Source organism: Thamnophis sirtalis, unplaced genomic scaffold (genome assembly GCF_051295495.1).
Source record: "Thamnophis sirtalis isolate CommonGarterSnake01/CBP01778 unplaced genomic scaffold, rThaSir2_p1.2 scaffold_1, whole genome shotgun sequence".
Classification (NCBI taxonomy): Eukaryota; Metazoa; Chordata; class Lepidosauria; order Squamata; family Natricidae; genus Thamnophis; species Thamnophis sirtalis.
Genome location: NW_028261381.1, coordinates 138,157,064 through 138,181,732, shown reverse-complemented (window position 1 = coordinate 138,181,732; position 24,669 = coordinate 138,157,064). Strand labels below are relative to the sequence as shown.

The following is a 24,669-nucleotide window of genomic DNA, read 5'->3' as shown; positions in this document are numbered from 1 at the left end:
TCATTTTTCTTTTTGTGTGTAAAAAGTCCATTAGGCATTTCCAGTCACTGATAAATGTAAATATTGTCTTTCTAGTAATCAAAGTAGTTAATTTATCCATTTCAGCAAAATCTGACAGTTTCACCACCATTCTTCCATAGTGGGCAATGTCAAATATTTCCATCTCTCTACAGTAGATAATAATTCTGTTGCTGTAATCATGTACTGAAATAAACTTCAATGGCTTTTTTGCAACTATGTATCCATTAATCCTAAAAGGAAAAGTTTTACTTTCAATTGCATATTACTCAAAAAAATCCTCTGTATCAAAGTATTATTTGGATCCATTTTAAAGCTTTTTTACTTTGTTACCAAGCATGATAAAATGTTCCTTTATGATTTCTACATTTCTAATATATATTTGAAGTGCCTTTATATGATCTTCATAATTTGTCTGGTGTCATACCAATGGTACATCATTTTATAAAAATCCTCTTTAAGATGTAAATTTCAATCCTTTCAACTACATATTTTCTCATTGTTCCATCTGCATATAACAATCAAAGTTTTAGTATGCTGAAATTATCATGAATTCTTTGACCTCGTCTTCTGTTTCAAATTTAGTAAAGGCTTATACATTTTAGCAATTACAGGTTTCAACATTGTATATAGTTCTGTTTCAAATTCTGTCTTAGGTTGTTCAATATCATAAAATCTTTTATCTGCTTTGAAACTTTCTGATTACTGTAAGACCATTGACAATTATGTCCCTCAGCCATGCTTCCTATTTGTTTCTGAAAACAATTCAAAACAATGTCTGACCAAAAGAAAATAAAATCCCAAAAGGCTTCAAAGCATTTGAAAGGTCAATGTATGCCAGAAGTTGTCAGAAGTCTGTGTTTATTGTGTGTGCAGAGTTACCACAGTTCTGTAATTTCCTTTCTTAACATTTTCTGACAGAGTCATAATATAAGTCAGTCAAGAAATTCAATCCAGTTATATAATTCAGAATTTGGCTTTATTCTATAAAAGTGAAGGTTCCATTTTTGGACAAAGGTAGTGAAATTAATGTCTTCTATATATAAACCTCTTTTGTTACATTACCATTAGAATCATACTCACTTGTCAAGATTCTTTTGCCTTCAAAATTTAATTTTCTAGTTTCCTACATTTGCCTGCATTTGGGGCTGTGATTATTAGAATTCTCTGCAAATGCAGACAAAACCATTATCACGTTGACCTTACTAATTTAGCTTTTTAATTAAAAGTATATTTTATTATCTCAAGATTTTTTGGGGGGAGCATGTTTTTTGTTCTCTTTACTATTTAAAACATGGATTCCAGTGTCAGTTTTATTGTGGCTACAGTTGCTGTAGGCTGCCTTGAATACTTGGAAGTATTTTCAGGTGAAAGATACACATATTTAAAATTTAAGATAGAGAAAGCAAAATAAATTTTGATCCAGAAGTCTTGACATCTGGTTAACTGCAGGAAATAAGTGCTTTCAACAAATAGTTAAGCACCTTTATAAAAGTTGAACCATTGTTCTTTAGTTTCCAGATAAGTAGGGGAAATGGGTAGGAATGTGATGTAGCAAAAGGCTTAGGGCCTAATCATTTATTTTGAAAGATGTTTTAATCTCTTCTTCCCAATTCTCTGCACCTTTTGTTCGACAATAGCAAAACTATAACAATTTTCAGCTACTGTTAGTAGTGAAATATATCCTTTGAAAAAGGAGTCTTGTTCTTGAAATTCTTAGCATGCTGTGATAATGATCACAATATGGTAAATATAAAGTTGTAGCTACTATTGGTCTGCTGATGTCAGATAGCATTGCGCCTGTATTAATTGCTTATTGTCGACCAGTTGTTTTACTTCTATCAAATTGACTCTACATTCTACTAGATCTTTTTCCACATGCTTCAGACAAGTTGATTGCTGTACTTTCTAACATGGAGCATGATTCCCGGAGTAGTTAATAAGGCTGTCAGCTTGGGACCATATAGGGAAGATGTGTTCAAAGCTTTACTCTTTGATTGTTCCATTTTGTATACTACCATAGATTGAAAGTCCTAGTATTTGGCATAGGCAAATTCTTTATCAAATAACAGCATTGGTAGCATTAATTAATGGTAAATATGGTTGCTGATAAACATATTTATACATTTTTGTAGCAATGCTTATTCTGGGTTTCTGTCAGAGTCTCCTTCTCAGGGTTTTGCAGGCTGAGGCAGCTGATCAGTTTAATTTTTTTGTATTGTCCGTGGCAGCGATTTTTAGCTTTTGGCCAACTGATCTGAGATATTTAATTGTTCAACTTGCTCAACCGGAGTTCTCTCAAAGTGGATCCTTGTCCAGGAGCCATCAGTTTTGAAAAGCTTGTTCTTATCAGTATTGGTGATTAAACCATACAGATAAGCAGCAATTACTTAACCTGAGGATGTCATAGGCTTTTCTTTTCACTGTCTGCAAAAATCGGATGTAGCTCTCACCCCTGAAGGACCTGATAATGATGGAGTCCTTCTGTCTCTTTTCTCAGGTGAGCAGCCCACCTGGCCCCAAACACAGGGACACACCTTGTGGAATTTGTGAAGCTTTAATTAAGATAATAGTCCTTTGTAGCCGGAAGTGATGAATCAGAAAAACTGCAGCCAGATCAGGAATGCAGCCACTTCTGAGCTCCACTGCTGGATTAGGATTGTTGCCTCTCTTATGGCAGCAGGAATGCAACCCACAGAGCAGAATGCTACAGCAGTTCTCTCCCTCAGATCAACATTGACTCTCCCTCTGAAAACACTGTCCCTCCATCCCCCTCTCAGTTTTTTTTCCCAGCCTATTTTTTTTTTTTAGTCCTTCCCCAGAAGTGGCCTCTTCCTTTTTATCTTCTGAGCTGCTAGACAGGTAATTCTGCTCCTCTGCATTTTGATTCCAATTTCCTTCCCTATAGACCACCTCTCGTTCCAAGTCCCCTCAGTCCTCCTCCTGGTTAGAGTTCAAGAGACCAGGTGCCAGCCCCCAGCAATCAGGGAGAGCTAGTTAACTGGCCTATCAAAGACTGTCTGTTTGCAGCCGAAATTCTTTTCTGGATGAAAGGGCCTGAGCATTTCAGAGTGCAGAAAAACACCAGCAGCCGCTGTAAGCCTTTGTGTCATTTTCAAGAAGAAAACGTTGCTGATGAAGCACGACTACACATAGTATCGTTAAGCAAACATTAGATCTGGGATGAATTCATCTTGTCCAAATTTGACACCCTGCTCATCAGCAAAGGCTTTCCACCCGACTGCATCATCACAATATTAGAGAGCAAGGGAGATGCAGTACAGCCTTAGTTATGTTGCATTAGTACATACGCCACACTGAAGGTTTTCCAGGCCATCTCTGTAGGTTTTGAAGAAAAGATTACACAGCCATCCAGAGTGGTTTGTGGATTCCTCTACTAAGCAGGACATCCAAGGTTCTTTCCAACACTATAGTTCTATGATAGAGGGAAGTTGTTGGATATTTTGCCGTTAACAAAAATGTGATTTCTCATATGCCTCCTGCAGGAGGTTATTACTTTAGCTGGCACACATTCTGCAGTGAATGCCTTTCATAGGCTTGGCCAATGGCTATTGACAGATACCGCTCTAAATTAACAGCTATTTCCATAACTGATACATTCCTTGAGGAATTAGTGTAGTTCATATATTTGCTCATAAAATTCCATTCTAGGGGGAAAAATGGCCTGTTTTGGGCTAGGTATTCCTGTCTACTCTGACTCTTTGGATATATATAACAAAGGATATATGTAACAAAGGCAACAGTAAAAATATTGGGTTTCTGTCTGGATGGTCTCTTGTGATGAGCCGATAGACAGAGAAGGGAAGCAGTAAACTTCCTCCCATATTTGGGCATACCAGGGGTTGTGACTTTAAATAAATACATACATACATACATACATACATACATACATACATACACACACACACACACACACACACACACACGTGTGTGTGTGTGTGTGTGTGTATATATACATATAACTGCCTATAGTAGTCTCCACAGTTTCCTTGGCATTATTTCAATAGTGGTTTGCCATTACTTCCTTCCTAGGTCAGAGAGATTGACTGGCGTGAGGAAATCCAGGATCCCGCTGCCTAAAGTGGAACTAGAACTCATGGTCTCCTCGTTCCAGCCAGTTGCTATAACCACTACAGCAAACTGGCTCTTTCTTGGATTTTTTTTCATAAATATCTTGCCTGCAATTAACCAATTAATTCCATAGTAATTCTTGCATTCCTCATTGTCTTTTTTTCTTGAAAATCTAATCAATTATTTCCTGTCACCACACATTTGATATTTCCTTAAACTGCCATTGAAGGAGTGAGTGAAGCCAGCAAATTACCAGCCTTTAGTCCTTTAGTATTTCTGCGGTAATTTTATCAGCTCCAACACCTTTCTCTTTTTTTAATTGAGTAATTATTTCAGTGATTTTTCACATTTTTCAGTGGTTCCATCTGGCCTGTCAAGAGTTGTGATTTTACTACAGTGTTCTCTACAATGGAGTGCTTGTAAAGGAGTTTGAAATACTTAAGCCAACAATTCAGTTGTTTAATGTATCTTATGATTCTTGGTGAATGTATCTTGTCTTTTTATGTACACTAAGAGCATATGCACCAAAGACAAATTCCCTGTTTGCCCAATAACACTTGGTCAATAAAAAATTCTATTCTAATTCCAAAGCACACAAAAATGTATTCTGATTTTATGTCATTCATACTTCTGAGCTGGTGTAGTATGACTACAGCAGGGTGTCAAACTCAAGGTCTGGGGGCTGGATCTGGCCCATGGGGTGGTTAGATCTGGCTCACAGGGAAGGAAACAGCAAAGGACCAGCTCACAGTGCCTCTGCCAGTGAAAATGGAGTTTGGGAGGGCCACCCATTTTCGCTGGCAGAGGGTTGCAGGAAGCCAAAAACGGAGCTCAGGAGCCCGTTCTCACTGGCAGAGCATTCGGGCCAACACAGGTGCCCCCAATACAAGAGACATTGAACTGCCCACACCCACCCTGCCAGCCCAAGGTCAAACACAACCCTGATCCAGCCCTCACTGAAAGCGAATTTGACACCCTAAAGCAATATGCAACTTCGTCATTCTTTTTCTGTGTTATTTCAATAGCCATTTTGTTCTGCTTTGAAATGGATATGGACCTGCTTATTAAGTTGTTTTCATATCTTTGAATATGAATGCTTGACTTTCATTGAAAAACCATGATTTTGTTTGCTGTTTTTCTACAGGATTTTTGCTATATTAGTTATTTGAGAGAAATAAATTTTAAAGTGGCTCACTTTACCCCCCACCCCACCTCCGCCAATTACTGTATCTCCATTGACCCAAACAAGGTTATAAAATATGTTAAGAGAGCACTGTTGAAAATTGTTAGCATGTTTCACATTACTCATGTACCAGAGTATTTGAAAGTTGAGAAAGATAAGAGATATGAGTGGTTCGTTTGTTCTGTAGGTGGGGATTGATTTTCGGGAAATTGGCCTTCAAATATCACTTTAGACATTGTTGAAGATAAATATTCAAAATATGCATTTATTTTGCAGACCTAAAATATGTTGAACATGGAGAAGAATTCTTAGTAACTCTGCATACTCAGCTATTAGCAGAATGAAATAATTGGTACAGTTGTGCCCCTACCATCATGGAAACCACAAATCATCTACTTTTGGGAGACCAGATGGCCCATTTGAAATTTTTAAATTACATTGTGGGCACTCTCAATAAAAATAGATCCAGAGGGGGGAGTGGAGGGATGGAAGATAGCAGTGGTGGGTTTCAATTTATTTTACTACCGGTTCACTCATGTGTGCTTTATCCATGTTCTTCAGACTAATACAATGTAATGTAATACAGTGGAATGCAATAGCAATATAATATAAATTTTTATCTCTGCTATTATATAATCATAATTGTGATATCATTTATGCATAGTTTGGACAAGCTGTACTGAAAAGAGTTGGCCACTTAATTATCAGCAAAAAGAATGGGTATTTATCAGTTGACCCATGTTTCTTATAGGGATCCCTGTTTGTTGAGTTCAGTCAGATAACTGTCTGGTTACTTGGCAGGTGCCCTCCATGACCCCTGATAGAATAGAATAGAATTGTTTATTGGCCAAGTGTGATTGGACACACAAGGAATTTGTCTTTGGTACATAAAAAGACAAGATACATGATAGTCATAGGGTACAAATAAGCAATCAGGAAACAATATCAATATAAATCATAAGGATACAAGCAACAAAGTTACACTCATGCAGTCATAAGTGGGAGGAGATGGCCGATAGGAACAGTGAGAAGACTAATAGTAATAGTAATGCAGCCTTAGTGAATAGTTTGACAGTGGTGAGGGAATTATTTGTTTAGCAGAGAGATGGCGTTCAGGAAAAAACTGTTCTTGTGTCTAGTTATCCTGGTGTGTAGTGCTCCGTGGCATTGTTTTGAGGGTAGGAGGTGAAACAATTTATGTCCAGGATGCGAGGGGGTCTATAAATATTTCCACGGTCCTCTTTTTGACTTGTGCAGTATACAGGTCCTCAATGGAAGGCAGGTTGGCAGTAATTGTTTTTTCTGCAGTTCTGATTATCCTCTGAAGTCTGTGTCTGTCTTGTTGGGTTGGAGTATCGTTGATCAGTGCAATGCAAGTGCTTCTGAGATCTTACATAGGTTCTTTTTCTAAACAAGTTTAGAACTGAAAGATTGCCACACCTGTTGTTCAAACATGGCTTAGGCAATCTTAAGAAAATGTTATATGTGTCTAAAAAAAATTGGACTAGCCGTCTCTTGAACTGTAATCCTTTGTTTAAGTTTGATTTAAGTCAGGAAAGAAAGCCAGATTCTGCCAGCTCTATGCTGTTGGCTCCACTGCCAGTGAGTTGATTAGAAGTGTGTCCGCCAAGGACACATTTCTCATGGCTGTATTTTTTTACTTTTTCTATTACAGGTAGTCCTTGGTTAAAGCCCATTTGTTCAATGATGATTATTAAAATTTACGACAGTGCTAACCAAGGATACTTACAGCAGCCATTGCAACATCCCCATGATCATGGGGTTGTAATTCGGGCACTTGGCAACTGATTCACAATTCCAACAGTTGCATTGTCCTGCAGACACATGTCCCAAAGGTGCTTTTTCAAGAGGCAACTGGACTTTCTGGTTTTTCTTTGAAGACATTTTGCCTCTCCTCCAAGAAACCTATTCAGATCTGTGAAGAAGCTTCTTAGAGGAGAAGCGAAATGCCTTCAAAGAAAAACCAGAAGGTCCAGTTGCCTCTTGAAAAAGCATCTTGAGATAACCATGACCTGGATGACTGAGAATCTCCATAGACTACAAATATGTGATTACCATTTGTGACCTTCACTGTTGGCTCCTGACAAATAAAATCAGTGAGAAAACCAGAACGAGATCACATAAGTACCCTGTGGAATTTGTTTAAATGCTTCTGGAAGTGTAGAAACCGGTGTCATAAATCAGTGCAATCGTCCATTTGCACTTTATGACCACATTACTTAAAAATAACCCTCCAATCCCCAAATTACTGTTGTTAGCAGAGGCCTACCTGCATTTTAGTAAGAAAGGAATTCCATCTGTCCCACTCCATAGGACACTTTCAATACTGCCTTTGCAAATGAGAATGGAAATTGGTCATTATTGATTGTTCCTCTTCTGTTACTCTGTCTGCCCAACTCCCTATTTGTTCACAGAGAGCAACTGGCTATGTGCCCATCTGACATACCACAGGGATGAAGCAGATGCATGAGATAAAGAGGGAGTGCCCGGCATGTCCCTCCTGTGACCCATCAGTGGGACTGTTTCTCAACATGGAACTTTCAACTCTTCTGAAAGAGTACAGGTAGTCCTTGACTTCCTGTACACTTCATTTAGTGACCGTTCAAAGTTACAACGGCACTGAAAAAAAGGGACAAGACTGATTTTCACACTTACAAACTTTGCTTCATCCCCACGATCAGGAAATCAAAATTCAGATGCTTGATAACCGAGTCACTTTTATGAGTGTTGCAGTGTCCCAGGATCTGACAAGCAAGGTCAATGGAGAAGACAGATTCACTTAAGAACCATGTTCCTAACTTAATAACAGCAGAGATTCATTTAACAACTACAGCAAGAAAGAGCATAAAATGGGGCAAAATTCACTGAACAAATGTTTCACTTAGCAACAGAAACGTTGGGCTCAATTGCAGTTGTACATCAAGGGCTACTTGTACTAAACCCCATCCAAAGTAACTTGGCTATTAGGTTCCATGTGGAAGAGAAGCAAGGAGTGACTAGTGGTTACCTTTTCAAGGAGCGAGTGATGCTTGGTAGGGCTAAATAGGAAACCAAGGGCATTTGCCAGCTTCTCCTCTTTTAAAACTGTAGAAACTATTCCCTCCCTGTTACTGAAGCAAAATAGGTTCAGCCATTAGAACAGCAAATTTTATGTTGACCTACTTTGCTGCTGTTTCAAGAACTAGTGGATTGCATTTTAATGTGAAATCTGGCCAGCTCCATTTTGTGCAAAAGGTACAGGCTCCTAAAAAATTTAGAGTGATGTGATAATGGTGCTGTGAAAAAAAAAACTTCATAAGGCACGATATGGGAGGCTTGACCTTCTCTACAGATCCAGGAGAGATAGCATTTCTGAACAAAAAGTTAGCAATTCAATTTAGAAATTTATTTTTATGGACTGAGATTGCTTAGTTGGCAGGGACTTCAGGGACATGGCCTTTTGCATGACTCTTGGGACAAATGTAAATTTGCCTTGCGTTAATTGACAGAACATCTTGCTCCAGTTTGGCATTTCTATAAATATTAGAGCAAATTAAGATATTGAGAATTTAAAAAAACAACCCAGACTTCTGAGTTTTCATGTCATTTTTCTAAAGTGCAAAGTCAACCTACTTTCCTAAAGTACCGACAGATGCTCATAAGCAGATTCAACAGTCTGGCAACTCTCTGACTGCAGGCACTTTTCTCCTTTGCTTCCAGCAAGCCTCTTCGCCCAACTTGCATTTCACATTATCCATTTTGCTACTGCCTACCCAGCCCTAAATGTCTTCTGAAGAAGGAAGACATGATGTCAGAGGGAATACTGAAAGGTCCCATTCTCTCTCTCACCATCTTGGCATAAGGCACGGGTGACAAACTTGCTTTGTGTCACAATGTTTTTCTCCCTTTGTGGAGCTGGGATGGGTGTTGCCTGCACATGATGCATCCGGACCATGGGCCGCCAGTTTGACACCCGTGGTAAGGCCAGTCTTTCTGAAATGGTTGATCAAAGGAGAACCTTCTCACACTCTATTCAAGAGAAGAAAAGCCTTTAGAAGAGCGAATCCTCTACAACAACTACAACAACCATGGGTACATAAAGCAACTACAGTACAAAGGATCATAGAGGGAGGGATAAGACAATATATATACCATAAATCAGGACTGCAGATTCCCTCCCAAATATTGAAGCAGACAGCTGGGACCTCAGCATGGCAACAGTACTGTTAAATAGCATTAGTTGGAATATTGTTACTAGGAATGGGTGTGATGATTTTTCTTTACCTGAGTCAGAGCTGAGGATAAGTGCTTCCTGGAGGAGGGCCTTTAGGCAGCGGTATGGGTAGTAGTAGTTTGGTTTTGCCTCCTGCATCCAATCAGATTTAACAATTTGCTCTGAACAGCTTCCAGGATTCTGGCAGTGCACCGCATAATGGAAAATCTGGTTCTTCAAATTACTGTCTGGTTCCAACGTTTTGTCTTTGAAAACCTGAGCAGGCAGAGTGGTCAGTTGTCCCACTTTTGGCTGGGTTAAGTGGCCTACATGAAACAACTGTTTCCTTACCCTAATCCAAAATAGACCAAGAGTTACCATTGACAGGTATGGGCATCTTGGGAGTTGGAGAGGTTTTTTTATAAAAAATCCCAGTTGTGGTTAGAGCAGCACAAACCCCAATCATTTTTGAGGGACATGTGTAATGCACATGAAAATTGGGCAAGGCTTTGATTGCATGGTCATGGCTACCATCTTGAATTTTTTGACCCCACCCCCACATAGGCCCTTACTCACTGGACTTAAGTGTTGGGTGTTTTTTTTTATGGTGACATATTAATCCTGCCTACACCTCAGTTAAGTACATTTAGGGGGCACAGCCAACCATCTCTGAACTTTAATACATATTAATGCTCAGAGTACAGATGTTGGCTAAGAGATTGGGAGGACAGGAAAAAGTGTGAGTTCTGCCTTTGACTGCAGTTTCCCCCCCCCCCCCTTCTCCACATCTTAGGCAACTTTTTCATATTGAACATGAGCATCTCCAGAGTAGTACTTTAAATTTCCCCATAACACACAAGCCTGGTAAATAACTCCTAATAATGGGAAAGTTCACAAGTTGCTCAGAAAATCGAATTTGCAACAAACATTAGTGGTCGGCTAGTGAAATTCTATAGATTCATCCTAAAGGTTTTGTAGATCAGGCTTTGTCGCTTCACTCTTCTATAGTAGTAATGTCTAGATAGAAGTATACTCTTAACTTTGTAATACAGGTTAGGATAATTATCAGTTGTGCGATATATTTCAGGATTCTGGAATGCATTTAACTATAATTAACTATAAAAAGCCAATCCTATTAAGGATTTTTATATAACTCTTACGAGAGAAAATTATAGCAAACTGTGTAGGATTCTTAAGACAGGAATAGATTTTAAATATGTATTGGGCTGACAATGGCCAAAAATAAATCTGGAATGGAATGACATGTAGATTTTTAGAGAACCCAGAAGCAAACCAGATTGTTAGTTACCATTTAGACAATGTTTAGATACTGGCTTGTATGAGGAACACCATATACATATAAATTTCAGAGCAAGCATACAAATAAAGCAATATTCTGCAGTCTTACATTTACTTTTTAAAATTGTAATTTCTATAAAAAAAGCAAAATTCTAAGAAAAGGGAAAATTAAAAATAGAAATGAAGAAGTGGCTTCTGATATTCTTCACTGCCGTTATGAGTATAAATATATTTTGACCCATTGTTCTGCCTTCTATGATCTATCCTGCATAATCACCATGTCACAAGTTCATTTTTCTCATTTTTACACAAACATCTATAACAGGCTTCCAATCAATAATAAATGTAGATAATGTCTTTTCTCTGAACAAAGAAGTTATTTTATCAATTTCAGCAAAATCTGTCAACTTCACCAACCATTGCATCATAATGCTTAGTGTCAGATCTTTCCACCTCTGTGCATACAGAAATCTTACTTCTTGTTCTGCCTTCAGGTTCCTTGGAGAATTGGTTGACCTCTTCTTTGTGGCAGCCTGTAAAATATTGGAATACTGCTATGATGTCACACCTAGTCCTTCTTTTCGTTAAACTAGACATACCCAATTCCTGCAATCATTCTTCATATGTTTTAGTTTTCAGTCCCTAATCATCTTTGTTGCATTTCTCTGAACTTTTTCTAGTCTCAACATTCACCAAAACTGAATGCCGTATTCCAAGTGTGATCTTACCATGGCATGATAAAGTGGTATTAACACTTCACGTGATCTTGATTCTATCCCTCTGTTAATGCAGCCTAGAACTGCATTGGCTTTTGGCTGCTTCCACATACTGCTGGCTCATACTAGGTTCTTATTGCCGTTACTACTATTGAGCCAGGTACCAACTATTCTGTATCTGGTTTTGCTTGCCTAAATGTAGAATCTTATTTTTCTCACCATTGAATTTCATTTTATTAGACAGGACCCTGTGTTTCTGAATATAATTTCTGTTTCTATGTTTCTAAATGCAATTTTAAATCTGGTAAATCCAGTCCTCCTCTTTCCTTGCCATCTTGTAACATTATATTTATTTCTTGTTTTTTCTCCAATGGCATATAAATTTAGATGTACCTTTTTGTCTTTTCTGCAATCCTGCATATGCTAAATGCAGTGGATCCAAAACTTTAGTTTTCCTTGCTATCATAAACGTATTTATTAGGGTATAACAGGAATTAAAGTAACTATAGCTGAAACATATCCCTTTTGGGGAAGCTGATTTGTGTGAAAGATGATAACCTCTTTGCTGGATCTTATCCATAATGCTTTGCATCTCAGTCAGTGCCCTGTGTATTTTGGCCCCATCATCTAGTGCCGTGATGGCAAACCTATGGCATGCATGCTGGAAGTGGCACGCAGACCCATCTCTCTGGGCTCGCGAGCCATTGCCCGTTGCTCTTCCAGGTTCAACCCAGCTGTCCTTCACATGCACAGGAGTGCCGCAAGAACAGCCACCCGGTATGCATGTGTGCGCTGGGAAGATGATCTTCTGGTTTCCAGCGCATGCATGCACATCGGCCACCTGGTTTTCAGGTGCGCATGCATGTGTGAAGATCAGCTGACCAGTGCGCATATGTGCATCGGAAACCCAGAAGATCATCTTCCTGGCATGCACACCGGGTGGCTGCTCTTTTGGTTTTTGGCACATGTGCACATGCATGCACACACATGCTCTCATTTTGGCACTCAGTGCCGAAAAGGTTTGCCAACACTGATCTAGTGGCTGCCATTTATATTTCTCAAAACTCTTTGTATGAGTAGGGATTCTTTGAAAGTATCAGGAAACCCAAACTGCTCCTGCATTTTATTGCAGTGGTTGGATCTACACACACACACACACACACACACACACACACCAATCATAAAGTCAGAATTGCTTGCAAAAAAACCCAGTCTAAAATGGACACGCCATGCTGTTTTTCAAATGGTACTACTATACAATTGCATTGCTAACTTTCTCAAGGAAAAAAAAACAACTAAAATATATATGGAATTAGATATCTGCAGATTATACGCATGAACAGATTAGTGCTTTTGTTTGTGGAGGAGGTGTGGATGTGTAGATTTGTCCATTCATAGCCAGATGATGATTCATACTAATGTGCTGGCAACTCTCCTTTGTTTGTAGTAGAACAAGATTGTGTAAAGGTGTTTATATGCGTTGGATTTCCACTATTGGCTTAAGCATGACATGGCTTGATTTATTGAGTCTCTTTCTGCTGTCTACTCCAAGTCACAATGTAAGAATCCTTTTGGATGAGGTGAATGCTTCTGGACTTAGAGTCTCTAATTAGTGCCCTCGAGGCATCTTGCCTGACATTATATCTTTTAAGAAAAAAAGTTGGCGTACTGTAAAGTAAAATACCTCTACCGAAAATAGCTCTGGGCCTCAAATGTAGCAAAAGTCACTTGTTGAGATGGGAGACTGTAGATATCAAACAAACAAACAAACAAACCAATCAATAAAATGACTTCATAAGTTGAAGTCTTTTTTCTACCTGTGCCACTTTCCAGAAAAAAAGGGAAAAGGTAAGCAGGGATAGTTGAGAGAAGACAACGGGTACCATTCTGGTTAAATAGATGCTTTGTAACAGTGAGAGACGGGTGATACCTAAATTTGAGAAATAATCCTGTTTACAGACTTCGATGCTACTGTGTTGTGAATGATAAGCTGCCCAGCAGCCATTTGAAAGCCACTGTATGTTCTCAATTTTCCCAATGTGTTGACTGAACCAAAAGGATTAAAGACTGTTGCTCCAGGCCAGTATTACTAGCCTCATCTAGAAAATTATTTTTCCACTTCTCTTCAAAATCTCCATAAATGCTAAAACTGAGGGTTGCTGGGAAGAATATCAGTATATTTGTACATTGTATGCTGTGAAACTAATAGGTAAGCAACCCCATATCTTGTGTAGTGCAACTTTAACAGCCATTGAGAACATGAGTGAGGTTATTTTTCAATTAAATTAGACTTTACTATTCTAATCTCATTGGAATGAGAGAGGTTATTTTTAGTAAATAACATCATCTTATTAAGCAGCAACCAAAGGCAGTGCAAATCCTAAAAGGTGGAGAGATTAAGATTGTTTATCAACTCAGCTTGGATGACCATGGCAAGGTATGCTCTAGAATGTCCATGAGGCATTGTTGCTTGGTTACATACACTGGTCAAGACATTCTGGAACCAAGGGGATCAAAGGAATTGGCATGACTGGCCTTGATAATCTGCTTTAATTCATTCTTTCTTTCTTTCTTTCTTTCTTTCTTTCTTTCTTTCTTTCTTCCTTCCTTTCTTCCTTCCTGCCTTCCTTCCTTCCTTCCTTCTTTATCTATCATCTATCATTTATTTTTTATCAAGCCTTTATTAATTTATAAATAACCCATAGTCAGCCAAAATACATAATGCTCATTCTTCTTCTTTCCTCTCCACAACAACTCTTTGAGGTAGCTTGTGCTGAGTGAGAGTGACTTGCCCAAAGTCACCCAGCTGGTTTTCTTGCCTAAGATGAGACTAAAACTCACTCTCTTCTGGTTTCTAGACCAACACCTTAAGAATTGGTTTTAAATAAGATTAAAAGGTAGGACAAATCATCCATAATTAATATACTTGTTGTTAAGCTAGTAATCTTCAGTGGGTGATAAATCTAGTTATGTCCATCGTCATACACCAACAGTATTTGTACAGCATATCTAATGATGTTTAGCAACTAGAGCTTACTCAACTCATATGCAATCAGTATCGTGAAGTGGGTGATATGTTGGACTAGGACAGTGGAGATCCATATTTTGGTCCATTCTTAACTATGGAAGCTGATTCAATAGCTTTGAACCGGTTTTAATAATTTAATAATAGATAATTCTATGGGTAGGATTTCTGTGAGTTAATATCCATACATCTTAAAGTTGCTAAGATGGAAAAACACTAAACTACATTGATAAGGCTGCCCAACTCAAACTATTTGACTCTGGGTGGCATACAACAACAGCAAATGAACAAACCAATCCCCCCTCATTTCATCTTAAAACATATACAAAATATAAATGCAAAATATAAAAATAGTCTCTCAGCTCTGCCTACTTCACAGGCTTTTTATTTAAGGAAACAGTAAGAAAAGGAGTAATAATACGTTGCCCTGATGTTCTTGAATGCCTGAATGAAATTGGGCTTCCTTGACCTCTTAAATTAAATGTGGGATGTAATTATAATACAATATAAATATGAAATAACTCCCCTGCCAATACTAACATATGGTTGAGTGAATGCAAATGCTTCAGTGTATTGTATGAACACAGTCACCTAGCATTTTTTGAACTCCAGGAGGGGCTGCCCCCCTCCCAAATCCATCAACTCATACTGATGAAGTTAAAGCCCCCAAACTTGCTTCTTGAATGGAGGCTGGCTAGTGCAATGCAGGTGCATATTCAGCTGACTCCAGCCACTTTGGGAGAAGGCCAGGGCCTTCTGAAGATTTTGTCCTCTTTCTCCTTCTTCTCATTTAGCCCTAAATTGATCACTTGCAGGGTGGAAATGTAAGAGAAGTCAAGGGAATTATGCAAGACTGTTGAGCGCCCATCCCTGCCATAAATCACAGTGAATGCTATAACTCTTTTTCTTTTGCATGCCTTAATTGAAAAAGAATAAACTCCTTATGTTTTTATGGAGCCCCAAACTCTTTAAAATTTAAATCCAAACCAGGCAATTTTCCTTTTCCTGCTTATGTTATTGGATTCTAACAAGTGTTACTTTTTTTCTGGCATAGTGCCTAGAAGAACCAACCTGGCTGTGTTTTCTATGTAATTAAAATATTTATAATCTTGTTCCTGTTCTCTCAATGCCCTCAGATCCCTCAAGAGAGGCTGTAAACTTTATACATGCGAGCTGCAGCCTAGAAACTGAGCTCATCTAATTTAATTTTAATTTTGGTTTTCTTGCTGCACCTTTTCACAAAGGGTAGATGCAAAGAAACACATTCTTTAGGATGTGTTACGACCATGCAACTTTTGTGGAATGTGTACTTTGTGTACTCAACCAATTTATAATGAGAGTCCTATAAAACTGAGGTATTGGCCCAGAGAAAACAGTGAGGGATGAAACCATGAACTAGAACAGGGGAGATCCAGTTACAAATCATTGCTCAGCTACCAAGCTCAATGGGCAATCTTGTAACATTTCTCAATTGAATCTATTTCACAAATTGCTTTCAGGAATAAAAAGGGATGAGAAGTTCTATGTGTCCAGAGTGGGCTGCTACGGGCTCGCCCAGGTTCGGAAGAACCCATAGCTAACCAGCCAATTTTTATGGCCGGTTTGGGGAACCTCCAAATCCCAGTCCTGGCTGGCCTGGCCCCTCCCACCCCACCCCTCCCCTCCCAAAAGTCTCCACCCAGCCCGTTTTGGATGCAAGGCAAATGCAGGGCCCACGCAGAGAGTCGGGGAGGGAAAATTGGACCTCCCAGAAGTTCTGGAAGGCTAGAAACAGGCTGTTTCTGCCCTCCGGAGGACCTCAGGAGCCTGAGTGAGGCAGTTATTGCCCTCCCAGAGGCTCGAGGAAAACCTCCAAAGCCTGGGGAAGGCAAACACACACACACACACAAATCCCGCTGTGGTGCAGGAGGTTGACTATGCCACGCCCTCCATGGCCATACCACCCAGCAATCGGGCAGAGAACCTGTTGCTGAAATATTTGAAGCCCACCCCTGTATGTATCACCATACTCTTATTGGAGGATTTCCTTGAATCTAATCATGTTTTAAGAACCTAGTTGTGACTGTTTTCATGAGTGTATTTTACCAATTCAGTTTTAAGGCTTGATTCAGTTTCTGGGTTTCAGAATTGTCACTGTATCTTTTAAAAAATGGTTTGAAGTTGACATTTCTCTTTTAACCGAAAAAGTGGGTAGAACAGTTTAAAGAATGGGGCATTAAAAAATCTTAATTCCTTCTCTTTCTTTTCAGTACCAGTCCTTATCCCTTTCCTACTTCTTACAGGTTTGAAGATCTTTCTAAACAAGAAAATATGCTGATGCATTTCTAGTATAATCGAGTTGATTCAAGGAATCTGAGATTTGGGGTGCAATTGGATAATGTGATTGTATTTGTCTTTTATAGTTTGGTAGATTTTATAAATCAGATGGATAAGCTCTGACTTAAAGGTCTCATTGTACCCTCCAACACTTTTTCTGCAGTTCTCCAAATCTCCAAACTTGTCATTATGAAATATAGTGAATAGGGTCTTTTGTTCAGGAAAATAGAAAAACAGGAGTATTAATTTTTCAGTAGGTTTACCATAGCCACGTTATGCTACATTTATATCCCCTGGCCCCACTCCAAAATAGGATCAAAAAGTATGCTTCTGTTCCTTTTGTGATATGATTGTCATTCCCTAATGGTTCACAGTCTGATTTTTTAAAAATTGCTCCTTTCTTGCCCAAAGGTTGTTCTTTTTGTGGTATGAATGCATATTTTAATGAGTATTTTAAATCTGTAGTATTGCGTTCTTAATAGACACTTCCCATTCATTAACTTTTTTTCTCTAGTGGAGAGGGAAAATGTGCAGAAAAGGACTTTTACCCGATGGATGAATTTACATTTGGAAAAGGTAAGAGTGCTATCTATCTATCTATCTATCTATCTATCTATCTATCTATCTATCTATCTATCTATCTATCTATCTATCTATCTATCTATCTATCATCTACCTACCTACCTACCTACCTACCTACCTATCGGTACTCTGTTTTCTTCTCTGAAAAATGAGGTTTGTAGACAGGAGAGCATATGAAATCTTAGGCTATTTATTTAGTACTTAGCCACTTTGAGCGAATCTAGGAAGCCAATCAAGGAAATACCCGGCTACTCCTTGAATAGGGAACTGTTGGCTAGATTGGACAACAACAACTTGTTGTGGCCATCTTGCTATGGTGAACTTACCACAGCCACCTCACCATGGGATAATTTACCATAGCCAACTCCCCATGGGGCAAGGGTTACACCAGTGTTTCTCAACCTTGGCAACTTGAAAATGTCTGGACTTCAACTCCCAGAATTCCCCAGCCAGCGAATGTCCAGACATCTTCAAGTTGCCAAGGTTGAGAAACACTGGGTTACACTAATATCGAAGAAATGGTGAAATAGAATCATTAAAGAAAAGATGTGAAAGGAAGGACAAAATGAAATGTGAATGACAAAAATTTAAATATTTTTAAATTATTTAAAAATAATTAAATTGAATTGTTGAATTGCTCTGCAGTGAGTTGTCCTGCAGCAAATCAGCCATGGCGAGTTGGCCATAGTGAGTTGTCCCATTCCGCGTTAGATTTATAAGTTCAAAAATATCCAGAAGATGAGAATGGTAAATCACTGCCATAACGTTGCTAAGAAAATTCACAAATACTGTCCCAAAGATTCAAGTTTTAGTTTGCTTCTGTTCTTTAAAAATGCTGAAGACATTTTTAAATACAGTGGAGGGACAATAATGATGTAAATGTTAGCCTTTCCAAAGCTGAGGGCCTCCCAGAAAATTTGAAATATTTACTTGAGAGCAGTGTTTTTCAAAGGTGACCTCTTTAAGAGGTGTGAACTTCAACTCATAGAATTCCCAGCTCGGAAGTTCTGGGAGTTGAAGTCCACACATCTTAAAGTTTCCATGTTTGAAAAACATTGCTTCAGAGCTTATTGATAAAAGCAAAGAGTCTATACTGGATGGGCTCCAGAGAGCCAAATAATCTTTTCCTTCCATTCAATTATGTCTGATACTCAGAGACTTCCTACACAAATGGCAGTAAAGAAATACAACTATTTGCTCTCCTATATCAATTGTTTTTATTTTTGCAGCCCTAAAAAATAAGCATAGAAATTTTTCACATCAGTAATAGCTAATGATTCAAATGTATTGGAATTGTTGAATAACTTAATAACTATGGACAATACAAGATACAGGATATACAGTAATTTCTTGATAAGCTTTTGTGTGAAGTTCCTTTTTTTTTTTCAAAGATGCCCCACCCTGAACAATTACAAAATGCCCTAATTAAACTAAAATATTTCCTTTGTTTCCTGAACATTGCAAATTTTACTGTCAGAGGTTTCATTTGACAAAGTTTTTTTTCCTTCTGGATAAGGACTGACTGATTTGATTGATATAGATGGATGCACATTCCAAAGCTATTATTAAATAATTCCTCCTTTTTCCCCACAGTGTAGTCCCCCTCTGGAAGTTAAAGATTTGCTGGTTGATATTAAAGATGGCAAAATTCTGATGGCACTGCTGGAAGTGCTGTCTGGACAAAATCTGGTATGTATAACATATATTGTAGGATATATTGTCTTAAAGTTGCCAAGGTTGGAGACCCCTGCTGTAAAACATCGTGGAGGGGTATATAAGCCTAAGTGCTATATTATTCAGAGGTAACTGTGAGGGAAGAGATTACAAAAACAATATTATGCTGATTTTATGCAAGCTTTGCCCCTTTTGGCATATGTGTCATTACACTTCATGCTCATACAAAAATAGTATAGTTTGTGGCATTATGGCACAATATTGTTTTTAATCATTCTAATGTAAGTTCTAAATGCTAGAAGCCACAGATGCTTCTGAGTTTTACTTTTCTGATGGAAAGGGACAGAATTTGTGAAATAGCTGAAATGTTCAGTCTGTTTGAGAACGTGAGGTAGGAGGAGTTGCATACACGTAGAAATGTTTGATTATTTTATACCTATTGACTATATAAATTATGGATAACTATTATGGAACTATGACAACCATTGTATAAATTACTTTTTATTTAAGTAAGATGTAAATTGTATATACATTTTGTAGTCAAGTGTCTTTGTGTTCTTGTATATGTGAACACATTGCTCTGAAACAGTGATGTGCAATTTCTCTTACTTTAAGAGCCACATTAGACTGCACAGTTCTGAGTTCATAATCCCAAAGTAAGATGAACTAAAATTCTAAATTAGAGGTGCAGTATACACAAAGACACATAAATACACATTGTAGAGTGACGCCAATTGGGGGACCTTGGACAAGTCACTTTCTCTCCAACCCAGAAAGGAGGCAATGGCAAACTATTTCTGATAAACCTAGGCAAGAAAATTGCAGGGACTTGTCCAAGCAGCCTTCAAGAATTGGAAACAATTGAATGGAAAAAATATAGATATAAATACTATAAAAGAGGAAGATATACAAACATACAAGAAAACAAAATGTAGATAGTTTTCCATACTGAACCTTGAACATACTTTGTAACAGAGTGTTACACAATATTAGCAGAACTATGTATAAACAATAAATCAATACTGAAAACTATAGATGAAATAAAAATAGGATTCTATGGAAAAATAAATCTAAATCTTGGATGTTAGGATATGACATTGGATGTTTGTTATCCAAGGATGGTTCCCTATTAGAATCAAATTCTACATTAGATTTCCTATTTATATTATGATTATTATTTGTAAGTTATTCTTGACCTCAAAGAAACTCCCATAATATTATTAGTTAGTCTTCCAAAGAAAGAATTTCAGACTTTTCCAAAATAAGTTATTTAAAATCTTTGCAGTCATTATCATATACAGTATTAGTAAAGTTTGTGGGAAAATATTGTTAGTGTATTTCATACAAACATGTCAGGTTGAGCTATAGAATGACAAACTTCAAAATCTGTTCTTTTGTACTATAAATAATTTCCCAGTATTCAGGGCTTTACAACATTAGTACCACACAAAGAACTGTTAGATTTCTTTTCAATCCATTCTGATTTTCTTTTAGCTACATGAGTACAAGTCTTCAACCCATCGTATTTTTCGACTGAACAATATTGCAAAAGCCCTTAAGTTTTTGGAGGATAGCAATGTAAGTAATTTCTGTGATTGTGATTCATTCTGTTAACAAAAATTATGCTAATCTGTGCTAAATAATTATGTCTTAATGCCAGGTCTGTATACAATAGGCATTAAAATCTATTTGGTTGCAAAGAACACACATTAAAATCTACTTTGGTTGCAAAGAATAGATGTTAAAATCTACCTTGGTTGCAAAGAATAGATATTAAAATCCATTTTAGATTAATTCTAAAATGTCATAAAGGGTTCAGTTGGATTAAATGATTAAAATAATGCAGAAAATGCTTTTAATTGACAGGCTCTGAATAGTTGAAATTGCTTTGATTGAACTTTTTGATTTTTAAAACTATTTTCAATTATGTTAAGGATTATACTTTTTCTATTAAAGAATAGCCAGAGTTCTAAAATAGTCCAGTATCTGAAAATCTGAAACAGCTTTATTCCATATGTATTGAATTTCCATTCCCATAATCTGCAGCCAATGGAGATTGCTACTTGAACAGTGCCAAAGCTAAAGTTCAAAAATTATTGGAGGATATTAAATTGGAGAAGACCTCTTAATTTCCAAGACTGAAATCTAAAAAAATTGGCTTGGAAACCAGTGATTCACAATTTAGAGAAAAGCAATTCTACAGGAAATAATGCGTACACTCTGTACATGCAATATGTGTGTGTGTGTGCGGACGCGCACGCGGGCATGTGTTCCAGCATAACTCTGGAACGCCTCGAGCAATTTCAACCTAACTTGTTACACAGGTGACTTGCTCTCTGGGAAAAAAATACTGTGGGGGGTAAGACCCCCCCCCCAACATCCCCCGGGGTGTGTGTTCTGTTAAGATATAACCTGTTGTGCCTTAAAATAGCTTCTACTGTACTGCTGTAAAATGACTTCTACTGTACAGTGTAGTGGAGTTGCCATGGTAATGGCTTCACAGTACTCCAAAAGGGGGCTCCCTCTGGTAAGGTGGAAAATCCAACATTAGAAATTATGGTTGGTACGGACATTTTCCCCCTATAAATAAATACTCGAACAACGCCGGGTTATCAACTAGAATAAAATAACAGTACTCTTCCTAAAACAAAAACATATCTTCAGAATATAAAAACAATGCTCTTTCTTAAGTTTAATTTTTTTTTAAAGTTCACATCTACAAGTAGTCCTTGACTAACAACCATAATTGAACCTGGAATTACAGTTGCAAGTCATTGCAGTTATAAATTTAGACATCACATGACTGGATTTGAAAATATGACTATTTTTATGATGGTTGCTAAGCGAGCATAACAGACATTAAGTGTATGCATAAGTACTTAAGGGAATCCATTTCCCCCAATGACCATTTTTTGCCAGAAATCAAAAGTAAATATCAAAAAGTGGCAAAAATCATGTAATCACATGCTGCAGTGAACAGCTATAGAGGTGAGCTGGTTGTCAAGCACCTAAATGCAATCATGTGAGCACAAGGTGGAGTACAGCTATCTTATCTCCAAAAACAGGTCATAAATAACTTTGGGGAAGTCCATTGTGTTGGTTGTTAAGTAACCAGTTTTAAGTCAAGGACTACCTGTACCTATTTTGACAATTTAGTTTGGACACGCTGCATTTTGCCAAGCAGCATTAGACAGGTAGCCATTGATAAAAAAGAAAAAAAGAAAAGAGTACATTGTGTGTACTCCAAGTGTTTTGTACATCATGTTGTGTCAAAAACAAATGTACCACATTGTATCATTTGGCTGTCACTCCTTTCAAAGGTGCTATAATTCTGCTATTCTTCCTCGTTCTTAATTATTGCTTTATTCGTTAGCTATTTGCAGAGCGGATAACAACCTTTTTGTACACACAGATGGCAATTTTCTTCCTAACTACTAGGTACCTCTCTACTTCCAAATGTAAAAAAATAAGCTATATGCCCTTTAAAACCACCCAAAAGTTATAACTCGTGTAGAACTGGATACCCCTCGTTTTGCCGTGTGATATTGTTGCTATGTGAGCTGCATTGGCTCTCAGTATTTCCTGCAATTCAAGGTGTTAGTTATCAATTAAAGCCCTATATGGCACAGGGCCAGGTTATTTATGGGTCTACCTCTTCCTGAAGGTGTTTGTCCAGATCAGACCCAGGGAACACATTCCAGATCCCTTCCCTTAAATGTAGTCATCTAGTGGGACTTAGCAAGCATGGCTTTTCCATAGCAACCTTGCCTTGTGGAATACCCATCCCCTTGAGATCCAGCACACACACACACACACACCACTCTCTTAATCATCTAGTTAGCTATAAACAACTGACGTTTCCTCGGGTGTTGTGATTAACAGAGTTGGAAGAGACCTTATAGATCATCTAGACCAGTGTTTCTCAACCTTGGCAACTTGAAGATGTCCGGACTTCAACTCCCAGAATTCTCCAGCCAGCCCTGGGGAATTCTGTGAGTTGAAGTACAGACATCTTCAAGTTGCCAAGGTTGAGAAACATTGATCTAGACCAACACCCCTTCCCCCGCTCAAGCAGGAGACTCTACACCATTTCTGACAAATGACAGTCCAATCTCTTCTTGAAAGTCTGAAGTGATGGTACCCAGAAAGTCTCAAGTTGGCACCCAGAGATTGCATAAATGAATAGATGCAGATAATGGATTAGTACCCCATTTTTTCTTGATTTTTCTTCCATTGTTTGTGATTTTATTATTGCTGCTAGCCACCCAGTATTATATTCCACAACCATAATTTTTTTTAAAAAATAAATAAATCCTCCAAGTGTATAATTACTTATATTATGAAGTTTGGAAGGAGGCCTTTGCCAGCCTTGGACAAAATGAACTTCATCTCAGATAGAAAAAAATATGATGAAGGTGTGGCACTAACAAGTAAAATTACAAAATGAAGCTTCAGTAGTGTGGGGAATCTTCCTGAATTATTTTTCCTATGCCATTGAATTCTGCATGTGCTGTTACATCATACTTCACTTACACATACTTATCTGGTTGCTAAGGGGTTTAATATGTCATAGTAAGGTGCTTCAACTTCAGTATGTAAGGTGAAGCTGCTCTTAAGCATAGTGAACTTTTTAAAGGTCAGATGGAGTGATTTGATCTGTGTGTCCAGCCCCTCCTGAGGGTACCTATAATACTTGTAAGTGACTGATAATGGGAGGATTTTGCAGAGTAAAAATTAGGATAATATTCGGTAGTCAGAGTATGTCTTAATTTAAGGGGAGTTCTTGAATCTGCAAGAGCTAAATACAGTGGTCATACACAGGAAACTTCTCCCAGCAAGAAGTTCTCCATTCCCTAATTGTTTTTGTGTGTTAATCTTCATGTTATCCTCATGACTTCATGGATATAGCTTAGCTCCTAACTGCTTAGGCAACTTTTAATTCCATCATAATTTTTGTACTTCCAACATAGGCACAATAATGATTCAGTTCTGATTACAATGAAGCCAAAAAGCTAAAAAAAAAAAAAACAAAAAAAAAACCTAATGACTATGCAACTTGCAAATTTTAATAGACATTCTTCATTGTGGACCCATGCCTAACCTCAATTTGACACTGATTTTTGTGAATGAATTCTAAATACTGTATGTTCCTCAATCATTCAGCTTTGACAAATGGTAAGGCTTTATAAATAAAAAGGTTTATAGTATAATCAATATTATACTTAGTAAAACTAATGGAAGTATCAGAGTCTGTCTGACTTCTTAAAGTGTCAGTTGTCTGTAGGCTTTTCCTAAAATAACAGTTTTGCTTGTGAGCATACAGTATATATCCAACTCTATCTTAGTGACAGAACTGAATACTCCTTGTCACTGATTGTGTTTTTCTATTTTTGGAAACCATATTTTGTGTGGTTGTTGTTATTTTTGCATTTTGCGTGGACTTAGAAATTGATAAATGAGTCCTTGATTTCTCAGTTTGATGATCATAGATGTCAATGTGCCTGCCAGTGTCTTCTTTAGCGTTTGATAACTTCTCTACTTCAGCGCCTCC

General features: G+C 37.8%; 1 protein-coding gene across 1 annotated transcript in view; it reads left to right on the top strand.

The window, feature by feature from the left end:
* Nucleotides 1-24,669, top strand: part of CLMN (calmin) — an 80,727-nt gene that overhangs the window by 24,173 nt on the left and 31,885 nt on the right. The window contains exons 2-4 of the mRNA XM_087726041.1: nucleotides 17,377-17,438; nucleotides 19,038-19,133; nucleotides 20,613-20,696. Coding sequence (XP_087582167.1) covers nucleotides 17,377-17,438; nucleotides 19,038-19,133; nucleotides 20,613-20,696 — 242 coding nt within the window. The remainder of the gene's footprint in view (nucleotides 1-17,376; nucleotides 17,439-19,037; nucleotides 19,134-20,612; nucleotides 20,697-24,669) is intronic.